Source organism: Electrona antarctica (genome assembly GCF_951216825.1).
Source record: "Electrona antarctica genome assembly, chromosome: 18".
Classification (NCBI taxonomy): domain Eukaryota; kingdom Metazoa; phylum Chordata; class Actinopteri; order Myctophiformes; family Myctophidae; genus Electrona; species Electrona antarctica.
In genome coordinates this window covers 38470537-38494222 of record NC_136799.1, presented here as the reverse complement: position 1 = coordinate 38494222, position 23686 = coordinate 38470537, and the positions used below count along the sequence as shown (strand labels likewise).

At 42.6% G+C, this 23686-nt stretch overlaps 1 protein-coding gene across 4 annotated transcripts in view; it reads left to right on the top strand.

Moving 5' to 3' along the window:
- Positions 1 to 23686, top strand: part of tecpr2 (tectonin beta-propeller repeat containing 2) — a 55932-nt gene that overhangs the window by 25217 nt on the left and 7029 nt on the right. For all 4 annotated transcript variants that reach the window (XM_079527369.1, XM_079527371.1, XM_079527368.1 and 1 more), the window contains exons 18-26: positions 2651 to 2831; positions 3818 to 3959; positions 4508 to 4748; positions 5841 to 5930; positions 6035 to 6132; positions 6755 to 6890; positions 21420 to 21568; positions 21714 to 21855; positions 22048 to 22197. In XM_079527369.1, the coding sequence (XP_079383495.1) occupies positions 2651 to 2831; positions 3818 to 3959; positions 4508 to 4748; positions 5841 to 5930; positions 6035 to 6132; positions 6755 to 6890; positions 21420 to 21568; positions 21714 to 21855; positions 22048 to 22197 (1329 nt within the window). The remainder of the gene's footprint in view (positions 1 to 2650; positions 2832 to 3817; positions 3960 to 4507; positions 4749 to 5840; positions 5931 to 6034; positions 6133 to 6754; positions 6891 to 21419; positions 21569 to 21713; positions 21856 to 22047; positions 22198 to 23686) is intronic.

Genomic DNA, 23686 nt, shown 5'->3' with positions numbered 1-23686 from the left:
TTCTTTTAATGTCTCGTCTGTGATGATGACTCTTTTCTATAGAAGTTTTATTGAATCTGTTCTCATGTTTTGTATGGTTGCCTGGTACGGTAATCTGACCCTGGCAAACAAGAACAGGCTCAGCAGCCTCGTCAAAGTGGCCAGTAAGATTTCTGGGAGAACCCAAGCCCAACTCATAGAACTGTACAAGAGGCAGATGCTTAAGAGAGCCTCCTCCCTCCTGGAGGTATCGGATCACCCACTTCGGTCTGAGTTTGAACTGTTGCCCTCAGGTCGTTGGCTGAGGGTGCTCCACTACAAAGACTAATGGGTTCAAACTATCCTTTGTCCCGGCTGCTATTCAACTGCTGAACAGCAGATAGCACTTTATTCTTGCCTCTTTGCACATACTGCCCACTAATGCACTTTTGCTGACTTTGCTACTTTGAATGTCATGAATTCTCTGTCTCTAGTGCCCTGTTCTTAGATCTCAGTCTTGTATTGAATGTTGTTGTTGTGTGTATTTTTTTACTATGATCTGGCTGCAAACCAATTTCCCGCAAGGGACAATAAAGCTAACCTTGAACCTTGAACCCTTGATGTGAAAAGGGTGCCATTTCTTCATACGCCTTTGATGGCAATTGGATGATTTGAGGCATTTTGTTCCAAAAATGTGTTTTGCAAAAATCAACCTGTTGGTGGCGCTATAACAGGCCAATGTGAAAAGGGTGGGATATATTCCTCAGCCTAGTAAGAAAATGTGTGAAAGATTTCACGTAAATTGCATGCTGCGTTCATGATTTGAGGCTTTTGTTCAAAACGGGGCAATCTTGCAAACTGTGAAAGCCAATTATAGCCAATTAGGATGGAATATGAAATATGGGACAGATCCGACTTGAGCACATGACCATAGAGATACTGTGTAATGATTTGTGCGATTTTTGGACAGAATCTGGAGGAGTAATATCAAAAAAATGTGTTTTACAAAAGTCGGCCTCCTGATGGCGCTATAAAAGGCAGATGCGGAAAATGCAGGTCAAAGGTTTGTCCTTGGCCTCTAGGGAGTGTGCATGCAACGTTTCACGCAGATCGGTGCAGTTTTAGGTAAAAAATGTGAAAAGCTGCCTCATGGTGGCGCTATAACAGGCCGTTCTGGAAGATGGTTCATCGTTGGCCTCCAGGGAGCGTGTGTGCAGAGTTTGGCATCGACTGGGTTAACGGTGCCGGAGATTAGCTGGTAACGGACGGACGAACGGAAGGACGGGGACACACACACACACACACACGGACGGAGTGCAAAACATACTCTCTCCAAATGCCTTCGGCCTGGTGGAGACAATAACATAAGCAATGGACTTGTATGTGTCATTTTGTGCAGAAGCTTGTATCTTTCTATTCAGTCTCAATACACATTCCTAATGGGTCTATTATCATGGCGTTACTAAATTAAAACAAATGCAGCATACAGTATGTTAGTAGTTTTAAAATATTCACTATTTAATAGTGACAATTTAAAAACATGAGCATGCCTTGGCAAGCAGAAGTCCCAATTTATATGACAGTTTTGGACAAAATGTTCTAAACTTTTTTTAAATATTTCATTTTTTTAAATTCTAAATGGAAAGGAAATTGCAGATCTACAAGCTCACAACGTGTCACGATTATGCATTACGTAGCATTGCCTTGTGAGCTTTCTGATCAGCTATTTTCACAGTTTTCTATATGGAGTATACACTACACAGCATTCGGCTTAAGGGCCTTTTCTCGCATCAAGCTCAAACTTCCAGAATATTAGGTTAGTTTTCATACCCAGTACCAAATGTATTTGAGCCCTTCTGTACACCCATGAGTGTGTTGATCCTAAATGTGCCTGTGGTCTGGGGAATTGTTGGCTAAATGGTATCTCTTAGGTGGAGTGAGAAAAGTCAGAAAGCAATTGCGCCCTAGACTGTTCTGACCTTGACTAATGTCTAATGCAGTCCCCAGCAGCAGTATCGCCCCTGCTATTTATAGAGCACATTAGATAATAGAGTGACTTAAAGTAGTGCTTCTCAACATTTTCAGGCCGTGACCCCCCAATTTAAGACGATCATATTTCAACTAGGGACCCCTCACCCTGACAAGCACTTGGAATGTAGGAGTTGAGGGCTGAGGCATTCAATTTTGTTTGACTTGGTTCCACAGATAAATAGTCACGCCCCACAAGTTGAGAACCACTGACTTAAATGACTATATTATGAGAGTATAGTATAGTGATTGCTTTAATTCATATAGCTACCCTTTATAGTAGCACTTAACGTAGCACTTGCCATAGCACTTACCTTAGCCTCGACGATTTTGCAGGCGCATGCAAAGGCTAAACTATGTAATTTAGATAACATATTCTGTAGACATAGCAACCTATAGTATATACTTATAATTTCACTGTACAGATATTTTACTGTTAGATGGATGTTAGGTTCTTAGTTGACTTATGTTCCTTGATGACTATTTCTATGCATTTGATGTATTACCTTGTGGTGTTCTTGCTTACTGTATGTCGCTCTGGATTAAGAGTGTCTGCCTAAATTGTAAATTGTAGTAAATGTAGTATCAGTATGGCAATGACACAGAAGTATTAGAACAGTTGAATTAATTATTTTCATGCTCTCTCTCTGTCTCTTCTCTGTAGGTCTGTCAGTAGACCGTCCGTGCGCTCGTTCGGTGAAGGTGGAGTGTCCTTGTGCGTTCTCTCAGGTGTCTGCGGTCGGGGGGGTCGTGTGGGCTCTGAGCGAGCAGAGAGCCGTGTTCTACAGAGAAGGACTGACCAGTTACTGCAGCGAAGGAGAGATGTGGAAATACGACAAGATCAGGTACAAACATGAGTGTTACAGTAAAGTGTGAGTGCAAGGCAGGGCATCGTCACAGTAATCACGTTTTTTTTATTCGCTGTTAGAAAAATGGTTGCGCCTGTGAGCCGTGTGCTCTCAGCAAATAACGCGAAGGCCCCTCTCCCCCTCATGTCAAAGCAGGTGTCAATGTTTACAGTAACTATCCTTATGGAGTCTATGGACTACTTAGTTTGGTTCATGAGCTCCGGCAGCTAATAATTTACAAACTAAGCCCGAGTGTAAGTGATGAAAGTATAACTAAATAACAAAATAAATACCAGGAGAAGGATTGTCCTGATCCGATCACGTCAGTGGAAATCAGAGCCAATCACAACATTTCCAAATGATCTGAATCGGATCGGGAGCAAAAAAGCGTAATCGGGGCCATCGATATTATATCCATATCATGATATTAAACTTGATATTGTCTGTGATTTTGGATATTGTACTACTGTGATATGGCATAAGTGTTCTATAAAAAATATAAATCGGGAAAAATCGGATCAGCAGATACTCAAAATCAAATTATTGGAATCAGATCGGTAGCAAAAAAACCATGATCGGGACATCCCTAACCAGGAGCATACCAAAAGGTGCCTGTGAGGAGAAGCAGAGAGATATTAAGGGTGCGGAAATAACTAGTTAGATAACGAAAATGTTAAGCAAACCAAAGATGCCTGCGAGAACCGAGAAGCAGAGAGAGGTTATGGGTACGCCGGTCAGTCACACATACTGTGTTCGTCTGTAACAGACGCATCCTGTTCACTCGTGTGTGTGTGTGTGTGTGTGTGTGTGTGTGTGTGTGTGTGTGTGTGTGTGTGTGTGTGTGTGTGTGTGTGTGTGTGTGTGTGTGTGTGTGTGTGTGTGTGTGTGTGTGTGTGTGTGTGTGTGTGTGTGTGTGTGTGTGTGTGTGTGTGTGTGTGTGTGTGTGTGTGTGTGTGTGTGTGTGTGTGTGTGTGTGTGTCCAGTGAGGCTCAGGGGTTAGAGCCTATCTGTATCTCGCTGGGTGAGAACAGAACGGCCTGGGCCCTGGACACCAGCGGCAGTCTGTGGTTTCGAACCGGCATCTCTCCAGACAAACCACAGGGTCAGGATGACCACTGGTGGCAGGTAGGCTACTCTGTCTGTCTGTCTGTCTGTCTGTCTGTCTGTCTGTCTTTACCTTTCTGTGTGTCTACCTGTCTATCTGTCTACCTGTCTCTGTGTCTGACTGTAGATCAGTATATGTCTCTATCTCTACCTATCAATGTCCACCTCTCTGTCACTCTGGTCCAGGCATCAACATATTTTGACAGTTAGTTTCTCTACCTGCCTGTCTGACTGTATGACAGTACGAGTCTGACTGTCAGTGTTAATTACATTTTGTTGACCAAGACTACTACGATTTTGTAATTTAGTCGACTAAGGCTAGACTAAGACTAAACAATTCCAGATGACTAAAATAGGACTCAAAATAAATGTTGTGTTATTCAGAAGACTAAGACTAAATCAGAATTTGCTGTCAAAATGAACACAGAGTGATGACTGACTGTATCTCTGTCTGACTGAAGATCAGTAGAAGTTCTGTTGTGTCTGTCGTCTCCGTTCGTTTCCGTTTGTGGTGACCGAATGTCTCTCGTGGGATCAACAAAGATCTATTACATCCTGTCTGACTGTAGGTCAGTATCACGGACTACGTGGTGTTCGACCAGGGCAGTCTGTTCCAGACGTTGCTGGCGGCGACGCAGAGTGTTGCCACGGTTACGCGTGCGCCCGTGGAGCGTGTGGCGGAGTGCCTTCGCGTGGCTTTCCTCTCCCAGCATGCCCAGTGCCAGCCCAGTCTGCTCGCTGCCAACAGCACTGGAGTGTGGATCGCATCGGGACGGAACCACTTGCACGTTGCCAAGGGCAACCTCATAGGTGTGTGTGTGTGTGCGTGTGTGTGTGTGTGTGTGTGTGTGTGCGCGTGCGTGCGCGCGCGACACCCGGGTTTCGAACTCGGGTCTCCCGTGTGGAAAGCAAACATCTTAACCACTAGACCAGTGGTTCCCACACCTTTCAGGTCGTGACCCAAAAGAGAGATTAGACGTTTGCCCGGGAACCAAACTAGTGAAGATAGCACATCTACAAGCACACAACGCATCGCTTCATGCCGTGTTGCGAGCTTGTAGATTGGCTATTTTCACGACTTCTTAATATTTATGATCTGGAATTTCTTAGATGTGTTTGTTAGTTTGTTTAAAAACCCCTTTAGTCTAGCACAGGGGTTTTCAACAGGTGGTCCGTGGACCACTGGTGGTCCGTGGATGTATTGCACGTGGTCCCCGACCATTCATGTAGGATTTGTTGATTTTTAAAATGTTCTTTCCACAAGTTGGAGGGCAAGAATTTCAACTGAAAAAGGGAGTTAGAATCTCAAGAGGGGGAAGTGCACTGGATTGAGTCATTATTAGGAAATTGTTAGTAGTCAATGGACCATTGTTTGAGAAACAATGGGATGTATACACATGGTATCCATAGCACAAAATCCATAGTTACAAAAGCACTACGCTTAGCCAAACTCAGCACAACAGTGGTCCCCAGGTTGATTCCATGTCAGGGTGGTGGTCCCTTGTTCACAATCAGTTGAAAACCCCTGGTCTAGCCGTTAAGGTGTTGGCTTTCCATACATGTACTGTATATGGGTGCACTCATGGCTCAGTGCCTTATTTCAGGGGTTCTTAGCATTTTGTTGAAAACGGACCAATCCTGGTCTAACATTGGAAGCCAATGTGTATCAGAGGACACACGTGGTTGTCTACAACAGTGTTTCCAAAGCGACCCATGTTTGGGTCATGCACCAGAAGAAAAGAACAGACAAGAGCTATAATTACTCTGAACTGCTTGATGCTACCATTTACTGTGTGTGTGTGTGTGTGTGTGTGTGTGTGTGTGTGTGTGTGTGTGTGTGTGTGTGTGTGTGTGCGTGTGCGTGTGCGTGCGTGTGTGTGCGTGCGTGCGCGTGTGCGCTAGGTACATTCTGGCAGAACGTGGTTCCCAGGGGAACGGTATCAGCCACCAGATGGGTCTTTATTACTTCATCATCAGTACCTCATAAAGAAGGTAATACATACATACACACACACACACTCAGAAAGTGTCATCATTTGGGATATAGAATGTCACACGACTCCTGTGTGTGTGTGTGCGTGTGCGTGCTTGTGTAGGTACATTCTTGTGGCTCGCTCAAAGCAGGAAAGATCTGTTCTGTGTTTGGGACCAGGACGGACAACTAAGACCGACTACTGTACAGCTACCCCCTGAGGTACACAAACACACGCACACACAATACATTATACTACTAAAGTCAACTGAGCGGTCACTCCTCTCCATAGACAATGCATTGAACCTGCTGGGTTTTTTTCATCGTGCAGAAGCGGATTAACGCTGCTGATGTGAATTCAGTGATTCCCAAACTGGGAGTCAAATTATTTTGGGGGGGTCACCATATAATTAGCTTAATGTTCAACATTGTTTTCTCACTCAATGCACAGTAAACAAACATACAGTATAAGTGTATACAGCATATCTGCATATTTGTAAAGTTGCAATTAAATTACTTTTAAGACCTTTTTAATAACAAATTGCCAAATATTACGTAAGAAAAAGTCAGGACATTGTGAAAATAGGCGAGCGTTGTCAGTTTGCGTTGTCAGCTTTATCTGTGTCAGCTTTATCTGTGGCACTGAGTCAAACTAAATGTAATGCCTATAATTCCAAGTGCTTGTCAGAGAGTGTGTGTGTGTGTGTGTGTGGGGGGGGGGGGGTCCCAGTTCAAACATGATTCTTTTGTGGGGTCGTGGCCTGAAAGGTTTGGGAATCCTTGCTATAAAGCACGTCAACAACCGCAAAGAACTTCTGAAGAACCCCAACCTGTTTGTGTGTAGGTGGAGTTGGTTCAGTTGGCACCGTGTGCTGATGCATTGTGGGGTTTGGACACACACGGTAGAGTCCACATCCGCACCCTGTCTCCCACCTGTCCTACAGGCCTGCAGTGGAGCCTACTGGACCTCAACCAGCTAGGTAGGACACACAGCTGCACATATACACTACACCCTACTGGACCTCAACCAGCTAGATAGGACACACAGCTGCACATATACACTACACCCTACTGGACCTCAACCAGCTAGGTAGGACACACAGCTGCACATATACACTACAATACACTACTGGACCTCAACCAGCTAGGTAGGACACACAGCTGCACATATACACTACAATACACTACTGGACCTCAACCAGCTAGGTAGGACACACAGCTGCACATATACACTACAATACACTACTGGACCTCAACCAGCTAGGTAGGACACACAGCTGCACATATACACTACCCTACTGGACCTCAACCAGCTAGGTAGGACACACAGCTGCACATATACACTACAATACAGTCCTACAGGCCTGCAGTGGAGCCTACTGGACCTCAACCAGCTAGGTAGGACACACAGCTGCACATATACACTACAATACAGCACTACAGTACAATACACACCAGTACACACCTGTCCTACAGGCCTGCAGTGGAGCCTACTGGACCCCAACCAGCTAGGTAGGACACACAGCTGCACATACAGTTGGGTGCCACCGATATTGTCCCTTATCATTTGACCCATTTAGGCCTGACCTCAACATTTAAAAAAAAATCCTTCTAAATCCTCCAGTTTTCTGAAATAAATATTTTCACGATTTTTCAAAAATAGCAGACCTACAAAGCTTGTAGCGCGCCACTCGGTGGCGCGCTACGAGCTTTGTAGGTCTGCTATTTTTGAAAAATGGTAGCATCAAAAATCTGCTATTTTTCAATAGCTAAATTATAACATAATGTTTAAAACACCAAAAGGGGTTCCCGCCCAAAATGGGTTAACTGTCCTTTTGCGCAGATCACGCAAACCTCAGCAAAAAGAAAAGGACAATATCGATGGCCTCCAACTGTATACACTACAATACAGCACTACAGTACAATACACACCAGTACACAACACTGTACTACAATACAATTTAATACACAACATGTCCAGCGTCTTATTGAAAAGTTTCACCTGTGACATGCCCCAAAATATGTACACCAAGGTAAATGTCATCAACGTGGATGCAAAAGTGGGACATCAAATGGTAGCATCAAATGGTAGCATCAAAAATCTGCTATTTTTCAATAGCTAAATTATAACATAATGTTTAAAACACCAAAAGGGGTTCCCGCCCAAAATGGGTTAACTGTCCTTTTGCGCAGATCACGCAAACCTCAGCAAAAAGAAAAGGACAATATCGATGGCCTCCAACTGTATACACTACAATACAGCACTACAGTACAATACACACCAGTACACAACACTGTACTACAATACAATTTAATACACAACATGTCCAGCGTCTTATTGAAAAGTTTCACCTGTGACATGCCCCAAAATATGTACACCAAGGTAAATGTCATCAACGTGGATGCAAAAGTGGGACACTTCTGACAAAGAAGCCATCACACATGAAGTTCCATGAGAATAGCAGATACGTTTAGTGTCAGTTCAGCGATAGTTTTGGTTTTCAAGCCAACAGTGTTGATACTTGATACGGTACACTTGAGTTGTTTTGTAAAAAGTTGTTTTGCTGGCAAACTCCTTGAGAGTTGTTTGGACAAAGATACTTTATCAGTGTTTCGATTGACCTGTATCTGCGAGCTAGCCTTTATGTCTGCTTTACTTAACCCGTTCAAATCGGGAAAGCATCTGTATACGTTTTGATTAATTATTAGCGTTGGCTATTCAAAAATAGCAGATATACAAGCTCACATCTTGCTTGTAGATCTGCTTTTTTATAATCATGACATTTTGTGCAAATCTTTGAATATATATATTTCTTTTTTACATCAAACATTTTTAACTCAAATCATTGCTTCTGGGGCTCCCTGGAACAAAATATTTTGAGATGGGGGTCTGCGGCCTAATACATGGGGGAATATTTGGAGGTCCTTGACATGAAAACGTTTGTGCACCACTGATATAAGCAACATATGTATTTCAGAAAACTGTTGGGATTTAGAAGACATTTTTTTTAATCGGCCTAAGGTCCCAATGGGTTAAAACAGAACATAGTGTCCAGTTCCCCTCTGACAGCTGTGTTCCTCAGACCAGACCAGTTCTAGGCCACACGCCAACCTGTCTGTTTGTCTGTCTGTGTGTCTGGTACAGGATCACTTACACCAGTTCTGTAGCATTCAGTATCTCCACCAGCAGTACCGGTAGCCTCGAAAACCAGCAGTACTAGAAGTCTTCCTGGTGGGATTGACAACCATCAGTTCTAGAGGTCCTGATGAGATACATAATCACCAGTACTAGAGGTCCTGATATAGGATACAAAACAAGCCATACTAGAGGTTCGGGTTGTTAAACTTATCGTTTTGTTTTTAAAGCTTTATGTGTATGTACAAGTACGACACAGTAACAGAGAAAGCAGATCTTCCTAACACTGTGTGGACTTTGAGAACATGTGGAGTGAGCCATGTATCTGTGAATAAATTAAGTACTGTACTTCCTTAGAGCAGTCTCTCCAAACACAGAGGAGTGTTACTCTAAACTGACAGAATAGGAACATTCCCAGTTCCTCAGTGATGTCATACTGGTATGTAGTCCACCAACTGGCCTACATACTGTATGGAGCCCTATTTACGCACACTGGTACTTCTCTCTCCTGATTGGCTGACATTTTGCAACCCACCTGAAAATGTATTTTCTGTTTATTAGAGAGCTGGAGAGACAGGGAGACTGAACAAAACCCCTATAGCTATGATTGCTCTAAGAATATAGTGCTTTAATCTTTTGACCAAAAACAATCACTTACCCTACCTTTAACACAATTATGTGTTACAGGGTACGTTCACTTTTGGTTCTTAAAACATATTCTGATGCCAATACTTTTTGTACTCCTCAAGTCAAGATTTTGAATACAGGTTTATTTATAAATGACAATTCCAAGGCTTTTGTTTCCAGCCTGCCCCTGCCAGGTCAGACTGGAACATATAACATTGTAACAGCATGTTTGTCCTAGTGAGTGACGATGACAAAAGGTCATGTGGTCACCACAGCCGCTCACTCTGTCTACACCGTAATTATGTAATAACATTCCTTTATTATATCCCTGCCCCTGTTGTCCTGTGCCTTTTTACACACACACACACACACACACACACACACACACACACACACACACACACACACACACACACACACACACACACACACACACACACACACACACACACACACACATGTGTGTAGTCCTAGTGTTGTGTAGTTGTGTTGTTTTTGTGTAGTTGTAGATACAGTAGGTCAGTGGTTTTGTCAGGTCAGAGTGTTTATGTTTAGTTTGGTTTACCTAGAAGACACATATTGCTGGAGTCAGCACAACTTTGTATGTGTGTGTGTGTCTCGGGGGGGGGGGGTTCTCATGTATAATGCTTATGGGTGCAGGCGTTATTTTAGTTGGATTGACAGCGGGTCCTTGCGTAAGAGTCCAGTAATTGACCTCTGCTTGAAGCAAGATGTCAGAGGTCAAGGCAGGAAGGCGTGTGTGCGTGTGCGGTCACAAGACCAGATGACCTGTGCTAAATGCACTTATCTCCTAATACAATGTGACAGCATTGTCGTATGTGTGATAAAAGAAGTCCTTGAATCCGTGCGTCAATGCCTTTGAGGTGTGTGTGTGTGTGTGTGTGTGTGTGTGTGTGTGTGTGTGTGTGTGTGTGTGTGTGTGTGTGTGTGTGTGTGTGTGTGTGTGTGTGTGTGTGTGTGTGTGTGTGTGTGTGTGTGTGTGTGTGTGTGTGCACATGCATGCATTTTGTAACTGCTACGTTCTCCAAGCTGCAGCTATACATAGCAAGCGTTACATCAGTGAGTGACACATGACACCACTTGAGACTGAGATATTTCAGCCAGACAACTCTTGGATTGAACAAATATCTTTATTGAGCATAAATATTGATACGCATATTTGGCGTCCCACTGCAGTGCTAGAGGCAGTCGAAGACTTCAAATATCTCGGGGCCTGGACTGCTTTAGTCTCGCGTTACCAGACTGTGCCTCCGCGATTTCCAAACGCTCCGTACAGTCTGGGCCAACGGAAAAGGTCTCATGAATATCCGGACACAGCGGAAGTGGAGCCTCCTCGCCACTTCCGTTTCATCTTTACAGTCGCGCATATTTATCCTAATATAAATAGAAAACATCTAAGGCTATAGCTTGTTGCTTAGCAGAAAAGGAAATAAAAAAATATATTTTCGTGAACGGAAATGGCAGCTTCCGTTACTCAGCTCATGGGGGCTATAGTCCCAGACTCTATATAGCATTCGGAGATTGTGGCATAGTTGTCTGTTAACGCGAGACTAGGACTGCTTCAACGGGACAGGACCTGAAGGTTGCCTTGAATTGAGTCTTGCCATTCACGTGGCTGTTGCATTTGTGCATGCATGTCCGTGTACAGAATGCTATACCGTGCTGTACCATGCAATTATTCAACAGGTTTCTGCACATCTAGGGATGAACGTAGCACTCCTTATATTATCTGGAATGCATCCTTTATTCCTTCTAACAATACAGGTCTTACTGGTATCTTATTTAGTTTGAGACACTTGAGGCAATGTGGTCAGATCACACACTGTAGCTGATCTTTTTTGTTTTTTCTTTTTTTTAAGCACAGGAAAGTACAGTTCAATACCATGTATGCGAAGAGGATTTAAAACCCAAGAAAGCCTATGGCTTAGAAAAAAGAGAGGAATGAGCGCATCTGTTTGGCCAGAGTAGAAATCTCCAACAATGCGCTCTGGATGACAGAATTTATGCAAAAACAAAAGATGAGACCAAGACACTCTTGTAAAGAGCCTTTAATTTTAGGTGGCTAATGCATTGCAAGATTGAAATGCATTTTAATCTTGCAATGCATTAGCGACTTGAAATTACAGGCTCTTTATTTTTCTACAAGAGTGTCTTGGTCTCATTTTTCTTTGCAAAGTCTATGGCTTGTTTCCATTGGGGTCCTTCATATTCAATTCATCAGAACTGTAATCATCTTAATCTTTGTGTCAGTTTGTTCATTTGGGCACAGAATTGTGTTCACAGTTTTGTCTGTGAGGATTTGTGACACCCTTTCAAGATTTGGGAAGTCTATTGAGAAAAACTTTCACAACCTAGACCTAGAGTAAGGGCTTACGAGCAGGTGCATAGGCAAGTGCACATCAATAATAAAATATGCCCGCACACTGTTGATCTGCTCTGTACAAGAGTAAGGCTGAACGATTTTGAGAAAAAATCTAATTGCGATTTTTCTGACCAATATTGCGATTGCGATTTGACTCGCGATATATTTTTTTTAAATCACACCCGTGTGAAGTAAGTGGTTCAACTCCGTGTGGGCGCCCCCGGGGGGGTCCCCGAAACTTCCAGACCCACAGGAACGTGCCCAGGGTGCCGGCCCGGTTTAGGCGAGCCGCCCCGTGTCCGAAACGGTCGAGAAAGAGTTACCGTGTGTGGGTCCCCAGGCGGTCCTTATACTGTACTGTACTGTACTGTCACTGTACTGTAATGTCACACCTAAAATCATCATATAGGGCCTATACAGTTAGGCTGCGCAACAGTGACACTTGGTTGTGAAAACCAAACAAATGCTATTTTCGTGCTCGGACAGACCCAGCCAGCCAGCCACCCACCCACAGACACACAAAGCTCCATAATGAAGTGGTTGCACCACTTAAAAAGTAAAGCTTCAATTTAGTATTCACTGTGTCCATTTAAAAAGTAATGAAACATTACCAAATGGCATACCATTCATTTACTTTACCAGGCAGTGATTACCAGGCATCCTGTGAATCAGGATTCACAGGATGTGAGACAGCTCAAAATAATGTAGGCTAACCAAATTGACCTGTGTTTAATTAACTACAATAAGAATGTGTGTTAAAATTGTAATGTTAGAAATAATTGTAAATAGCTCTCTGGATACAGACCATAAATGCAATGTAATTTCCAGACTTTCTATTTAAGTGCAATTGCTATTAGGCTACAGTTATCTAATCATCAGAGCACAATATTGTGATTCTCATTTAATATTCACATTTAGATATTATGTTCAATTGATTTATTTGTTTTTGAGGGGCAGTAGCCCCTCCTAAATCCAGTGCACGTATGTTCACAAACGTCCTACACAAACATTAAATTCCCATTGACAATTTTATGTCATTGTCTGAGCAAAGAAATAGGCCTAGTGTCTATTTTATGTCATGATGATGTACGATGATAAGAGCGCCCCTCACTTCACACGGGTGGGATTTTTTTAACCAAATAAAAGCATATGCATTGCATAAGTGTAGGCTACATTTTGACAGATGTGATGACAGAATTAGGCTATCAATTATTAGAGATAATTTTGTCTGAGGTTTAAGACAAGCTCATAACTTTAACTTTAATGTTTATGAGCTTGTTGGCCGGCTATTTTCCCCACCACGGGTCCTGGTGTAAGCTTTTTTTTAATGATGGCTCTCGGATCTCGGTACAATTTCGCGGACCTCGCTCAGACAAATCATTACAAATGTACATGCACCACAATGGGGACCGGTTCACTAGAATCGGGGACGACGACGACAATGTAGCATTAATAAAATAAACAGGGGACAGGACAGCAGGACAGCGCCCGTGCCATGCGAAGGTTTGTGGTGTTGCTGCGGGATGTTTTGACTGTCGCTGTACCATGACAGGTCTTGCACAAAACTCTCTTGTTGGACGTCTGCAGGGCCTGGCTGGAAACAAGTTCTTGAGCTTAGCCCAGATACCCTGGGTAAATATAGTAATCATTTCATTTCATTACATTAGGTGTGGCCTTGGTTAAGTTAAGATTGTTGACTTTTGCTGTCAGAAGTATATGAAAGTCCAATACCCAAGCATAATTTGCGGATGGTCCATTCCATTCCAGGCTGCACTGGCCCGGTCAAGCAAAACAACAGTAATGTTCATGCTGACTGTCGCTCACAGTCGTGCAATAGCCAGTCGTGCAGTCAGCCACAGAGAGAGTGCTGTGCAGTGTGCTCCTCTCAGACTGGGTCAGTCCACTTTCAATAATATGTTATACGGGCGGCCCTGGCTCTTTGGATCAATCAATCAATTCACGCTACAATCAGTAGGATGATGAGATGAGATCTGTTATATTGGGGGTCAGTTCACCGACAGTCCAACCAATTGACTAATACTAGTTGAATTCCACTACATCTCATGCACAAATAAACTTTTACAAGTAGGTAACGGCAAGTACGCCCTGATTAACACATGGCTAACAGACTGCTGGAGTTGCACAAGCTGCCTTTGTTACATAAGTCCTATTGTTTTTACAGCATTGAAGTAGTAGAGAATGAAGGGCTGCCTCAGAGAATGGACTCGGGGACGTCTTCCTCAGCATCATTCTTTTTAAATGCAACAACTGACACTGTCACTGTGACTGGTCCTGAGTCAGGAGACTAGTGTCAGTTGCATTTAACGCATTTTGGGCGGGAACCCCTTTTGGTGTTAGCATTATGTTATGCTTTAGCTATTGAAAAATAGCAGATCTACAAGCTCATAGCGCGCCACCGAGTGGCGCGCTACGAGCTTGTAGGTCTGCTATTTTCTTTAAATCGAAGAACGACTGACATAGAAACATAGCTTTTTCAGAAAACTGTCAGGATGTAGAAGACATTTTTAGAATCTGATCTTAGGTAAAAATGGGTTAAAGAATGCAGGGACAGATTGTAGTATAGATAGTTTAGATACTACATCATCTTTGTTTAGACTTGATTTTACTGATTCACTTCTGTTAATTCAGACTTGAAAAGCACACGGTTGATTTTGTAACCTTACACATTTCAGTTATTGTAGGATATATACTACATATTCTTTGATCAGATTTGATGTAACAAGTGGTGAGTTTGGCTATTTCTCTACTGTGGAAGCAAACTGTTGATATTCATGCATTCTTTTCATATTTACAAACCACTATAGTTTTTACATTTCGGCTTTATTGGTGATATTGCTCCAGGATGGACCCCCCTCAGTTGCACTGGGTCACATGTTAGCAACTCTAGTGACTCATGTCGACTAGTAGACTAAAGGTTTTTCATTGTTGGGCCTTACTTACACTACATAAAATTACATTTAACCATTTAAGCCTAATTCAAAATGTACACAAGGAGCCAGTATGCAAGCTAACAATGTCTCACGTGTGTGTGTGTGTGTGTGTGTGTGTGTGTGTGTGTGTGTGTGTGTGTGTGTGTGTGTGTGTGTGTGTGTGTGTGTGTGTGTGTGTGTGTGTGTGTGTGTGTGTGTGTGTGTGTGTGTGTGTGTGTGTGTGTGTGTGTGTGTGTGTGTGTGTGTGTGTGTGTGTGTGTGTGTGTGTGTGTGTGTGTCCTCTACTGCTCTTTTATGTTGACTTTAATCTGTGTTGATCTGTCCTTCCGTGTGAAAGGACCTGTCCAACCTGTCCCACTGGCTCCCTGTCCATATTAGAATTGATTTTAAGATTAGTGTTGGTTTTTAAAGCTCAGAACGCCTCATATTTATCAGAGCTCATAGAGCCGTACATCCCCTGAGGTCAGCTGACCAGTCGCACTTGACTGGGCCTTTGCAGTGATGTAAATAGGTTTTCAATGTAATGAGTCCCGGGATGCAGGGATGGTCTTTTAGATGAGTCCCAGGGACATTTTATGAGTCCCACTTCAACGACGTTAGGAGTCATATTTTGCCATTTTTACAAATTGCAGCATTTAACTCCCATTTCATTTTATATGGTTATAATGTGGTTATGATAATGTAGAAAACAGAAGAAGAAATGATTATTATAACTAAAGCTATAGCAAATTATTGCATATTTTGTTTACGTGTATTATTTTTACTGTACATGCTGAGTACAGTAGTGCATCCCGTGGATGCAGAGGTCATTGTTTTATTGCGTCGCTTAACTATAAACTGCGTTTTGGGATGCAAAATGCATCCCAATTTGAATCTCTGCCTTTGCAGCGGCTGGGCCTAGACTATTTTTCACTGTGGCCTTTTTGATTGTGTAAATTGTATAACTCTGTAATCAATGTATTCTTTTTTATCCCTCTTTTTGTTTTCTTGTCTCAATCTGTTTTCTTTGTCTTTTTTGGTCTCTAACCTGTACAGCACTTTGGTCGACCTTTGGGTGTCATAATATGTGCTTTCTAAATAAGGTTTGAGTTGAGTTTGAGGAGACGAGACATGATGTCCCACTGCTCCACACTCCTATATTGGACAGCTGTGTGTACAATTTGTTCTTGGAAGGGTCCCCCCTGGGACATGTATGAGTTACCTTCAAAAATGCACGGGCACATACATACTGTACATGCATGCACAAACAGACACTCGGTGTATGTGCACGCGCACACAAACACACAAGTGATGTGTGCTCGTTTGGCCTCTTTACTACTGATGTTTTGACTGTGTGTGTGTGTGTGTGTGTGTGTGTGTGTGTCCCTTTGCGCGAGTGTGTGCGTCATAGTGTGATATGATACAGGGTAGTGAGGTCCTGGTTGAGGGACAGAGCTGTTTTTAACCACAACCCATGACTGAACTACACACTGGTCAGCAGTCTGTCTGGGATATCAGTGTAAACATGGGTCAGTCAGATTAGCAGATTGTCTGTCCATTTTCTCCAAATCAAATCACTACAGAGCAGCGGTTCAAATCCCCAAACAACCCCCAGCTGCTACTGTGTATTTTATGTTTATCACTTAATTTAACCTACCAAATAACAATAGCGAAAATGCACAAGCTCACAGCATTTGCATTGCAGCGTGTTGTAAGCTTGTAGATGCACTATAATGATCTACTTTTGAAAATGGGGACAAGCTAGGAGCCTAATCTTGATCAGCTGGAAATCACCCACTTCCCCTTCTCACACTCACTGGATTAGGGACACCTTGTACTGTGTAAAACTGGAGAAGATTAGACTCTCATTAAATGGTTCTTCTTCTGGTCCATTCTTTCAATTCATTCAGAAATTGAATCCGGCTCTGCTTGAGGATGTGTGAGGTCTGCTGGACTTTTGATTTGAAAGTCTACTGTGGTTGGAGTGCTGTGATGTAACGCGGATTATGGATGTCTTGTGTACTTGTAATTGTTTGTCGGATGTCTTGTACTGTTGTTTTGTGTCTGTTTTTGTCTTCTTTTATTTTTCAACTCTTATTGATCATGTATTTAACGTTTGTTTGTTTTGTTCCTTTTTCTTTGGGGTGAAAATTCAATATGTTTTTTCTTTTACATTACACTTGTGGGGTTTAAGAGAAGCATTTTTTTGTTTTTCAACTGGGACACCAGGGTTAATGTGGTTAACTTATACACCTTCATATGATGGTGTCATGCACCGAAAATATCCGGTCTGAAAGGTCACAGGTGAAATGTGAGCTTGTCCATCGCTATTCTTGGTACTATAAATCAGGCTTGAAGTTTACATAATAAACCATAAGTTTGTTTACATAATAAGGGATTCTAGATTCAATGTAGAGCTTGTCAATCTGCAATTTTTGAATTTGATTCCTAAAAAGTGACAGTTTTGGACCTACGAGGTTTCAACCTGACAGACCATATGTAGACGAACCTGCAGAGCCGTGCACTGTTGGCCAGCTGCATGCAATCAATGCTGCGGTGTCAAGAAGCTGCGCTTAACTGTTGTGCCCAGGGTAGCCTGCGCGGATTTGTCTCTATAGCTTACTTGATGTCAGTCTTTTCTCTTAGCTTCATTTAGCTTCAACGTGGTTGTTAGCAAAACATTTCTCCATCTAGTAAATTTACATTATCTGGAAAAAGAAGAGAGAAAGAGAAAGAGAAAAATAAAATAAATCAGAACATTTACTGTAGCTGGTCTGGGATCAGATCCCACCAGAGATTTGTCGCCTTTTGTCTCTCCTACACTACTGGTTCCCAAACTGGGGGTCAGGACTGATTAACAAACCAACTTACAGTGTGCAAGTGTATAGTTTCCAGCAACGTCTCGTCATAGAGAGCCCCCTCTCTCTGATCTCCGCCCCCTCGCCGTGTTGTGGGGCAAACTGAACCATAGCGGTGTGAATGACAATTCAAATGCTTTGCGTTTGTAAAATGACTGCAGATTGAAGATTGAACGGAAAACTATTGAAAAGACGAGGCTTGCGCCTTGCGCTCAAGTACAAGTACAAGCTATTAGGAAGAGAGCTTTATCTCCACAAAATCGGGGATATTATGAACACACACACACACAGAATGGAAAGATTTTGACAGCTACTGCCCCACTTTCAAGGCTACAACTGATATGCAGCGCAGTAGCCTACCTTATTGAAGGAACGAAGTATTATATGCCTACATCATCACATGTATTTGCTTAGCGAAAACATCTGCAGAAATCTTTCATGCCCCATGTTTATTTTACATCTGCTGGTGGGTGCTCAAACTGCTGATTCACATCCACAGACTAGTGCAAAACAGAAGTTTGCAAAACAGTTGAGTGCTGTTGATTGCCCATTTGTATATTGATAACACGTTATAGGTAGGCTATGATTCAAGAACACTTATTAACCAGTAGCCTGACACTCAGCCTTATAGTTCGAAATGTGTTTTTTTTGTTGTTTTGGCTATTTTCTGGGTGTTCATTTAAACGAATGAATACATTAATGCGGGAGCTAACTATCTCCGTAGACAACGCCCTGGTAAAGTCTGTCCCGACAGCCAGGAACCTTGGTGTTGTCCTGGACAGTCAGCTCTCGTTCAAAACACACATCACAGCTGTCACTAGATCCTGTAGTTTTACACAATACAACATACGACGAATTAGACCGTTCCTCACCCAGGAGTCAGCCCAGCTCCTAATCCAGACAACAGTCTTGTCAAAACTTGACTATTGTAACTCCCTCCTTACTGGCCTACCGGCATGTGCACTTAAGCCCCTCCAACTGATCCAAAATGCCGCAGCCCGCTTGGTCTTCAACCAGCCAAAATTCTCACACGTCACCCCCCTTCTCCGCTCCCTCCATTGGCTCCCGGTCGCTGCCCGCACAGAATACAAAACTCTGATGCTGGCATTCAAAGCAACCAAAGGCATGGCCCCCCCATATCTCACAAGTATGATCGTACCCTACAAACCCTCCCGCGCACTCAGATCAGCCAACGCAGGGAAGCTGGAGGTACCTTCACTAAAAACGCCGGGACAACGCTCCACACGTCCCAAACTCTTCTCCCTTCTGGCTCCAAAACTATGGAATGCACTTCCCATCACAGTCAGAACTGCAGCCTCACTCCCAATCTTCCGCCGTAGTCTGAAAACCCACCTCTTCAGACTCCACCATGGCCCGTAGCACTTGCCCTAGCCTAGCCCCTTAGATAGCACATTATGTGGACTTAGATAGTATTTTAAACAGACTTATAGCTTGTTACGTAGACAGCTCTGGGATTGCACTTTATGTAGTCATAGCACTTTATAGTACACATGTATAATATATTATATAGTATAGTATGTATAGTTTACATAGATACTCCACTGTTACGTTCTTAGTCTACGCATGATTCATGATAACTACTTTTTATATATGTGATGTATGCCATGCTTTTGTTATTGCTTAATGTAAGTCGCTCTGGATTAAGAGCGTCTGCTAAATGCCTAAATTGTAAATTGTAATTAATAATCAAGAACACTTTAACAAGATACAATACAATATAGATCGGGTGGTTTTTTTTAACTGTTAAATCTGTTCATTGAAAATAGCTGATCTGCAAGCTCACTAGGTTGTAGATGGATTACAATTATACTAATAGTGATATATACATAAAATCATGACATGACCAGCTAGACACCCAATTAAAATAGAGACCTCATAGATTATATAAATGTGTATGTGGCTTAATTAAACTGCCAGGTATTAATTAATTAATTCCAAAACTGCCAGTGTTTTTCAGTGAAACCCTAATTTTGAAAGCCCACTGGGAGCTGAGGCGTAAACCGGATGTAAAACAATGTGTTGTGTTGTGTTGTGTTGTGTTGTGTTGTGTTGTGACAGACGATTGTCTTTTCTTTCAAGCTTGTTTTGACCAAATGCAATCTGAGAAAAGAATCTGAGATAAATGCATTTTTCTAAATCTGATATTGTGGAAGCGGACGCCTGGCGAAATGTTCACGTCCGGTTCACGTCCGGTTCACTTATTCCGGTTGTATCCGTTGCTTAGCATCCTAGAACCATTCATATGTTGGCGAACAGCACGGTCTATCATAAACCACTGAAAATACCACATGACACAGATCTCCCTCATCGACGGTGATGCGTTGGATTAGACTTGAGGAAATGTGTTAACTGCTCCCCTGTGACAATAAATGCCCCCAAAAGGATGGGGACCATATTATTACTAACCTCGCCTCACCAGACTTTCCACCTCGGAGGAAAGCCTGGTATTCGTTCTGAAAGAGCAAAATAAACATTGGTGGGTTTCGGTGGTCACATTTTTTTTGTTCCCCACATACTGTGAATTAGATACTTTATTGTCTTTAGTTGCGCTACGAGTTAAGAGTAAAATATGAATATACCATACCAACGATTATTATACCAAAAGAAACCAAGCGATTATATAAATTTAATCCAGGAGTTTCCAGTCATTGGTTCCGGCCGCCTGGAAATGGTATTGATCCCAGGCTCTATTATTGTCTGTCTCTCTCAGCCGTCTGTCTAGAGCAGGGGTTTTCAACAGGTGGTCCGTGGACCACTGGTGGTCCGTGAAGTTATTCCATGTGGTCCCTGACCATTTAGTAATGTAGCAAAGTGAAGATTTTGTATTTTCTTCCACGGAACGGTGCACTAAACTTCTGTACACTGTTCCGTGGAAGTGCGTTAATGTTGTCCGTTACTGGGAGGTCTTAGGTCAAGAAATTCCTCAGAAAAGGGAGTTCGCTTGCCTGATTGACTCATCATTATTAGGAAATGTGCCCATATTATCATGTGTCTGCTCTGTCAGAACTGTATATCAGTTAACCTGAGTTTAATGGAAGGTTGTAAAGTAAGAGAATGGAATAATGGTAACCATGGGATAGGAATAGATCAGTGGTTATAACAAATATTTTGACTCTACGTATATTTCAGTTAAATTATGCCTGGGCTTGATATAATTTGTTGCACTAGTATCGTGCAATGAATGAAATCAAGCCCTTAACAGTCATGAATCATGATTTAATTTCAATCTTTTTATTAGCTATTAATTCAAATATGTTCTTACATTTGATGGACTTTTGAAATACTGTATTATTTAAACATATTTTAATACATTTAACAAAGGCATTTTATTTACATTTTAAAACATTTTCCCATGGACCACCTCTGTGGACCATCGGTTGAGAAACCGATGGTACGTATGTATAGACATGGGATGGATAGCAAGTGTTACGAAAGCACTAACCTCCCAACACAACAGTAGCCCCCAGGTTGATTCTGAGTCAGGGTGGTGGTCCTGGGAGGGAAATGGAAGATTCTGTTCATGTTCTGTTTTATACTCTCCTGTCCTCTGCTAGGTCCAGTCCGTCTGGTCAGTCTTTCATGTGGCAGTCAGAACGTGTGGGCCGTGGATGCACACGGAATGGTCTACTTCCGGGTTGGAACCCAGCCGTTTAACCCCAGCATGATGCTGCCTGCGTGGATCTGTATAGAACCCCCAGAACAGGTAGAACACACACAGTGATGTCTAATTTATGTGCCGTCGTACGCAGATGCCATATCTACAAGCTCACAACGTGTCACACCCGCGAAGCATAACTCTGGCTTAACTGGGACTTTACTACTGGTATTTGTCTTTGTTTTTTGCTCAGCCGGTGGGCATCCATTTCGTGAGTGTCCACACCAGTCCTAATGACCGTCTCCTGTGGGGAGTGGACAACAGAGGCAGTGTCTTCGTCAGGACTGCGATCAGTGACGAGATGCCTGTAGGGACAGACTGGGAACACGTACCAGGTACTGATACTACTATACTAATGCTACCATTAATTCTAATAATAGGGGTGAACGTGGAACATCTAGTACGTACTGTAGTAATACTACACTACTACTAATAGTCGTATACTAGATAGTCTGTATTGTCTATATCATACATCTATGTGCAGTACAGGTCAGTGTTCTATCTGTATAATATATATCTATGTGCAGGTCTCTCAGCCAGTCAGCTGGTGGTCAGTCTGCGGACAGTTTGGGTTCGTTGTCCCAGTGGGGAGATCGCTCGTCGTTACGGCATCACTGACAAAAACCCTGCAGGAGATTACTGGAAGAAGATCCCTGGAGCAGCTCACTGGCTGACTGGTAAGAAGCAGGCAGTCAAATCATTATGAATCACCATTATGAAACAAACGGATAAAACCGTAAACAGTCCACTGTTGGACAAGACTTAAGGCCAAACCCAACCAAGTCCCATTCTTTTTTTTTCCTTTTTTAAATAAACACTTTTTTATAAAAATGTATTTATACATGCCTGTCTAACGGCATATTACCATTTTTACCGTTGTTTTTGTGTTAAAACGTCACTGACCAATCAGATATCTAAATGTATTCATATGATTACGTAGCTGTTGATACAATGTAGAATGTAGATGCTGAATTATAAGATGATGACATGGCTTTATCTTGTTTGCTCTGATGGTTAACATCACCTATTAGAATTCGGTGACTATCACAACCTTCACGTTGTTCTTCTCAAAGATTATATCCAGTTGTATTGTGACCCCACCTTTAAGCCCAAATAAATGGCATTGGTACCCGTCTATCTATTGAAAACTACCTGCTAGTTTGCCATGGAACTTAGTGTACCTTCATACTCCCCATAGACTTTCCTCGGTGGCGGTGGCGGTTTATACCACTTAGGACAGTTATGCAGGTTTTAAAGAGAATCATCACTAACCTCTAGCGGCCATTCATAGACTCTGAAGTTGGCGGCAAAACGTTGTTTCCAAAATAAGTAAGTATTTTGAGCAGTGCCTAACCGCTCCAATGACGTGTGTGTGTGTGTGTGTGTGTGTGTGTGTGTGTGTGTGTGTGTGTGTGTGTGTGTGTGTGTGTGTGTGTGTGTGTGTGTGTGTGTGTGTGTGTGTGTGTGTGTGTGTGTGTGTGTGTGTGTGTGTGTGTGTGTGTGTGTGTGTGTGTGTGTGTGTGTGTGTGTGTGTGTGTGCAAAAGGTCTACTGTGTATTTAGAAAGAGGCTATATTCTCCTAGTTACTTAGTTGCATATCCTTATTCTCACAGCACTCCTGTGAGTCGCTCTGCATATAGCCGGGGAGCCAGCCATCCAAAATCTGAGAGGACCTGTGATGTCATGACATACTTTTTATTTGTATTTTTTCTATTCATTTGGTCATTAAGGTCCACAGAATGAGAGGTCTGCTCTGGCGGAAATATCGCAAAAAAAGTTATGGCCATTTTTGTATAGCACCGAAGTCTGACGTCACTTTCAGTAGAGGGCGAACACACAGGTTCATGTATTTTTTTATTTGCATTGTAATCTCCATAGGGGGATTTTAGGTCGCTTCATATAAGAACTTATGAAAAATAATAATAAACCGACCACCCCGGCCTTTCTGTCAGGGGAGTGGCTGTGCGTCGTTAATGATTTCCATTCATATTTGATACAGCCAGTTTCTGGAGAAAATGGAATTAATGTGGCCGCAAAAGCCTTGAAACTACATATGAAGGCAATGTCGCTGCTAATATACGTCATGCCCAGCTGTCAACACATTGCGTTCCTGAGATTCCTCGTTGACGTAAGCTCAGCTGGTGGTGACTCGACACGTACTAACCA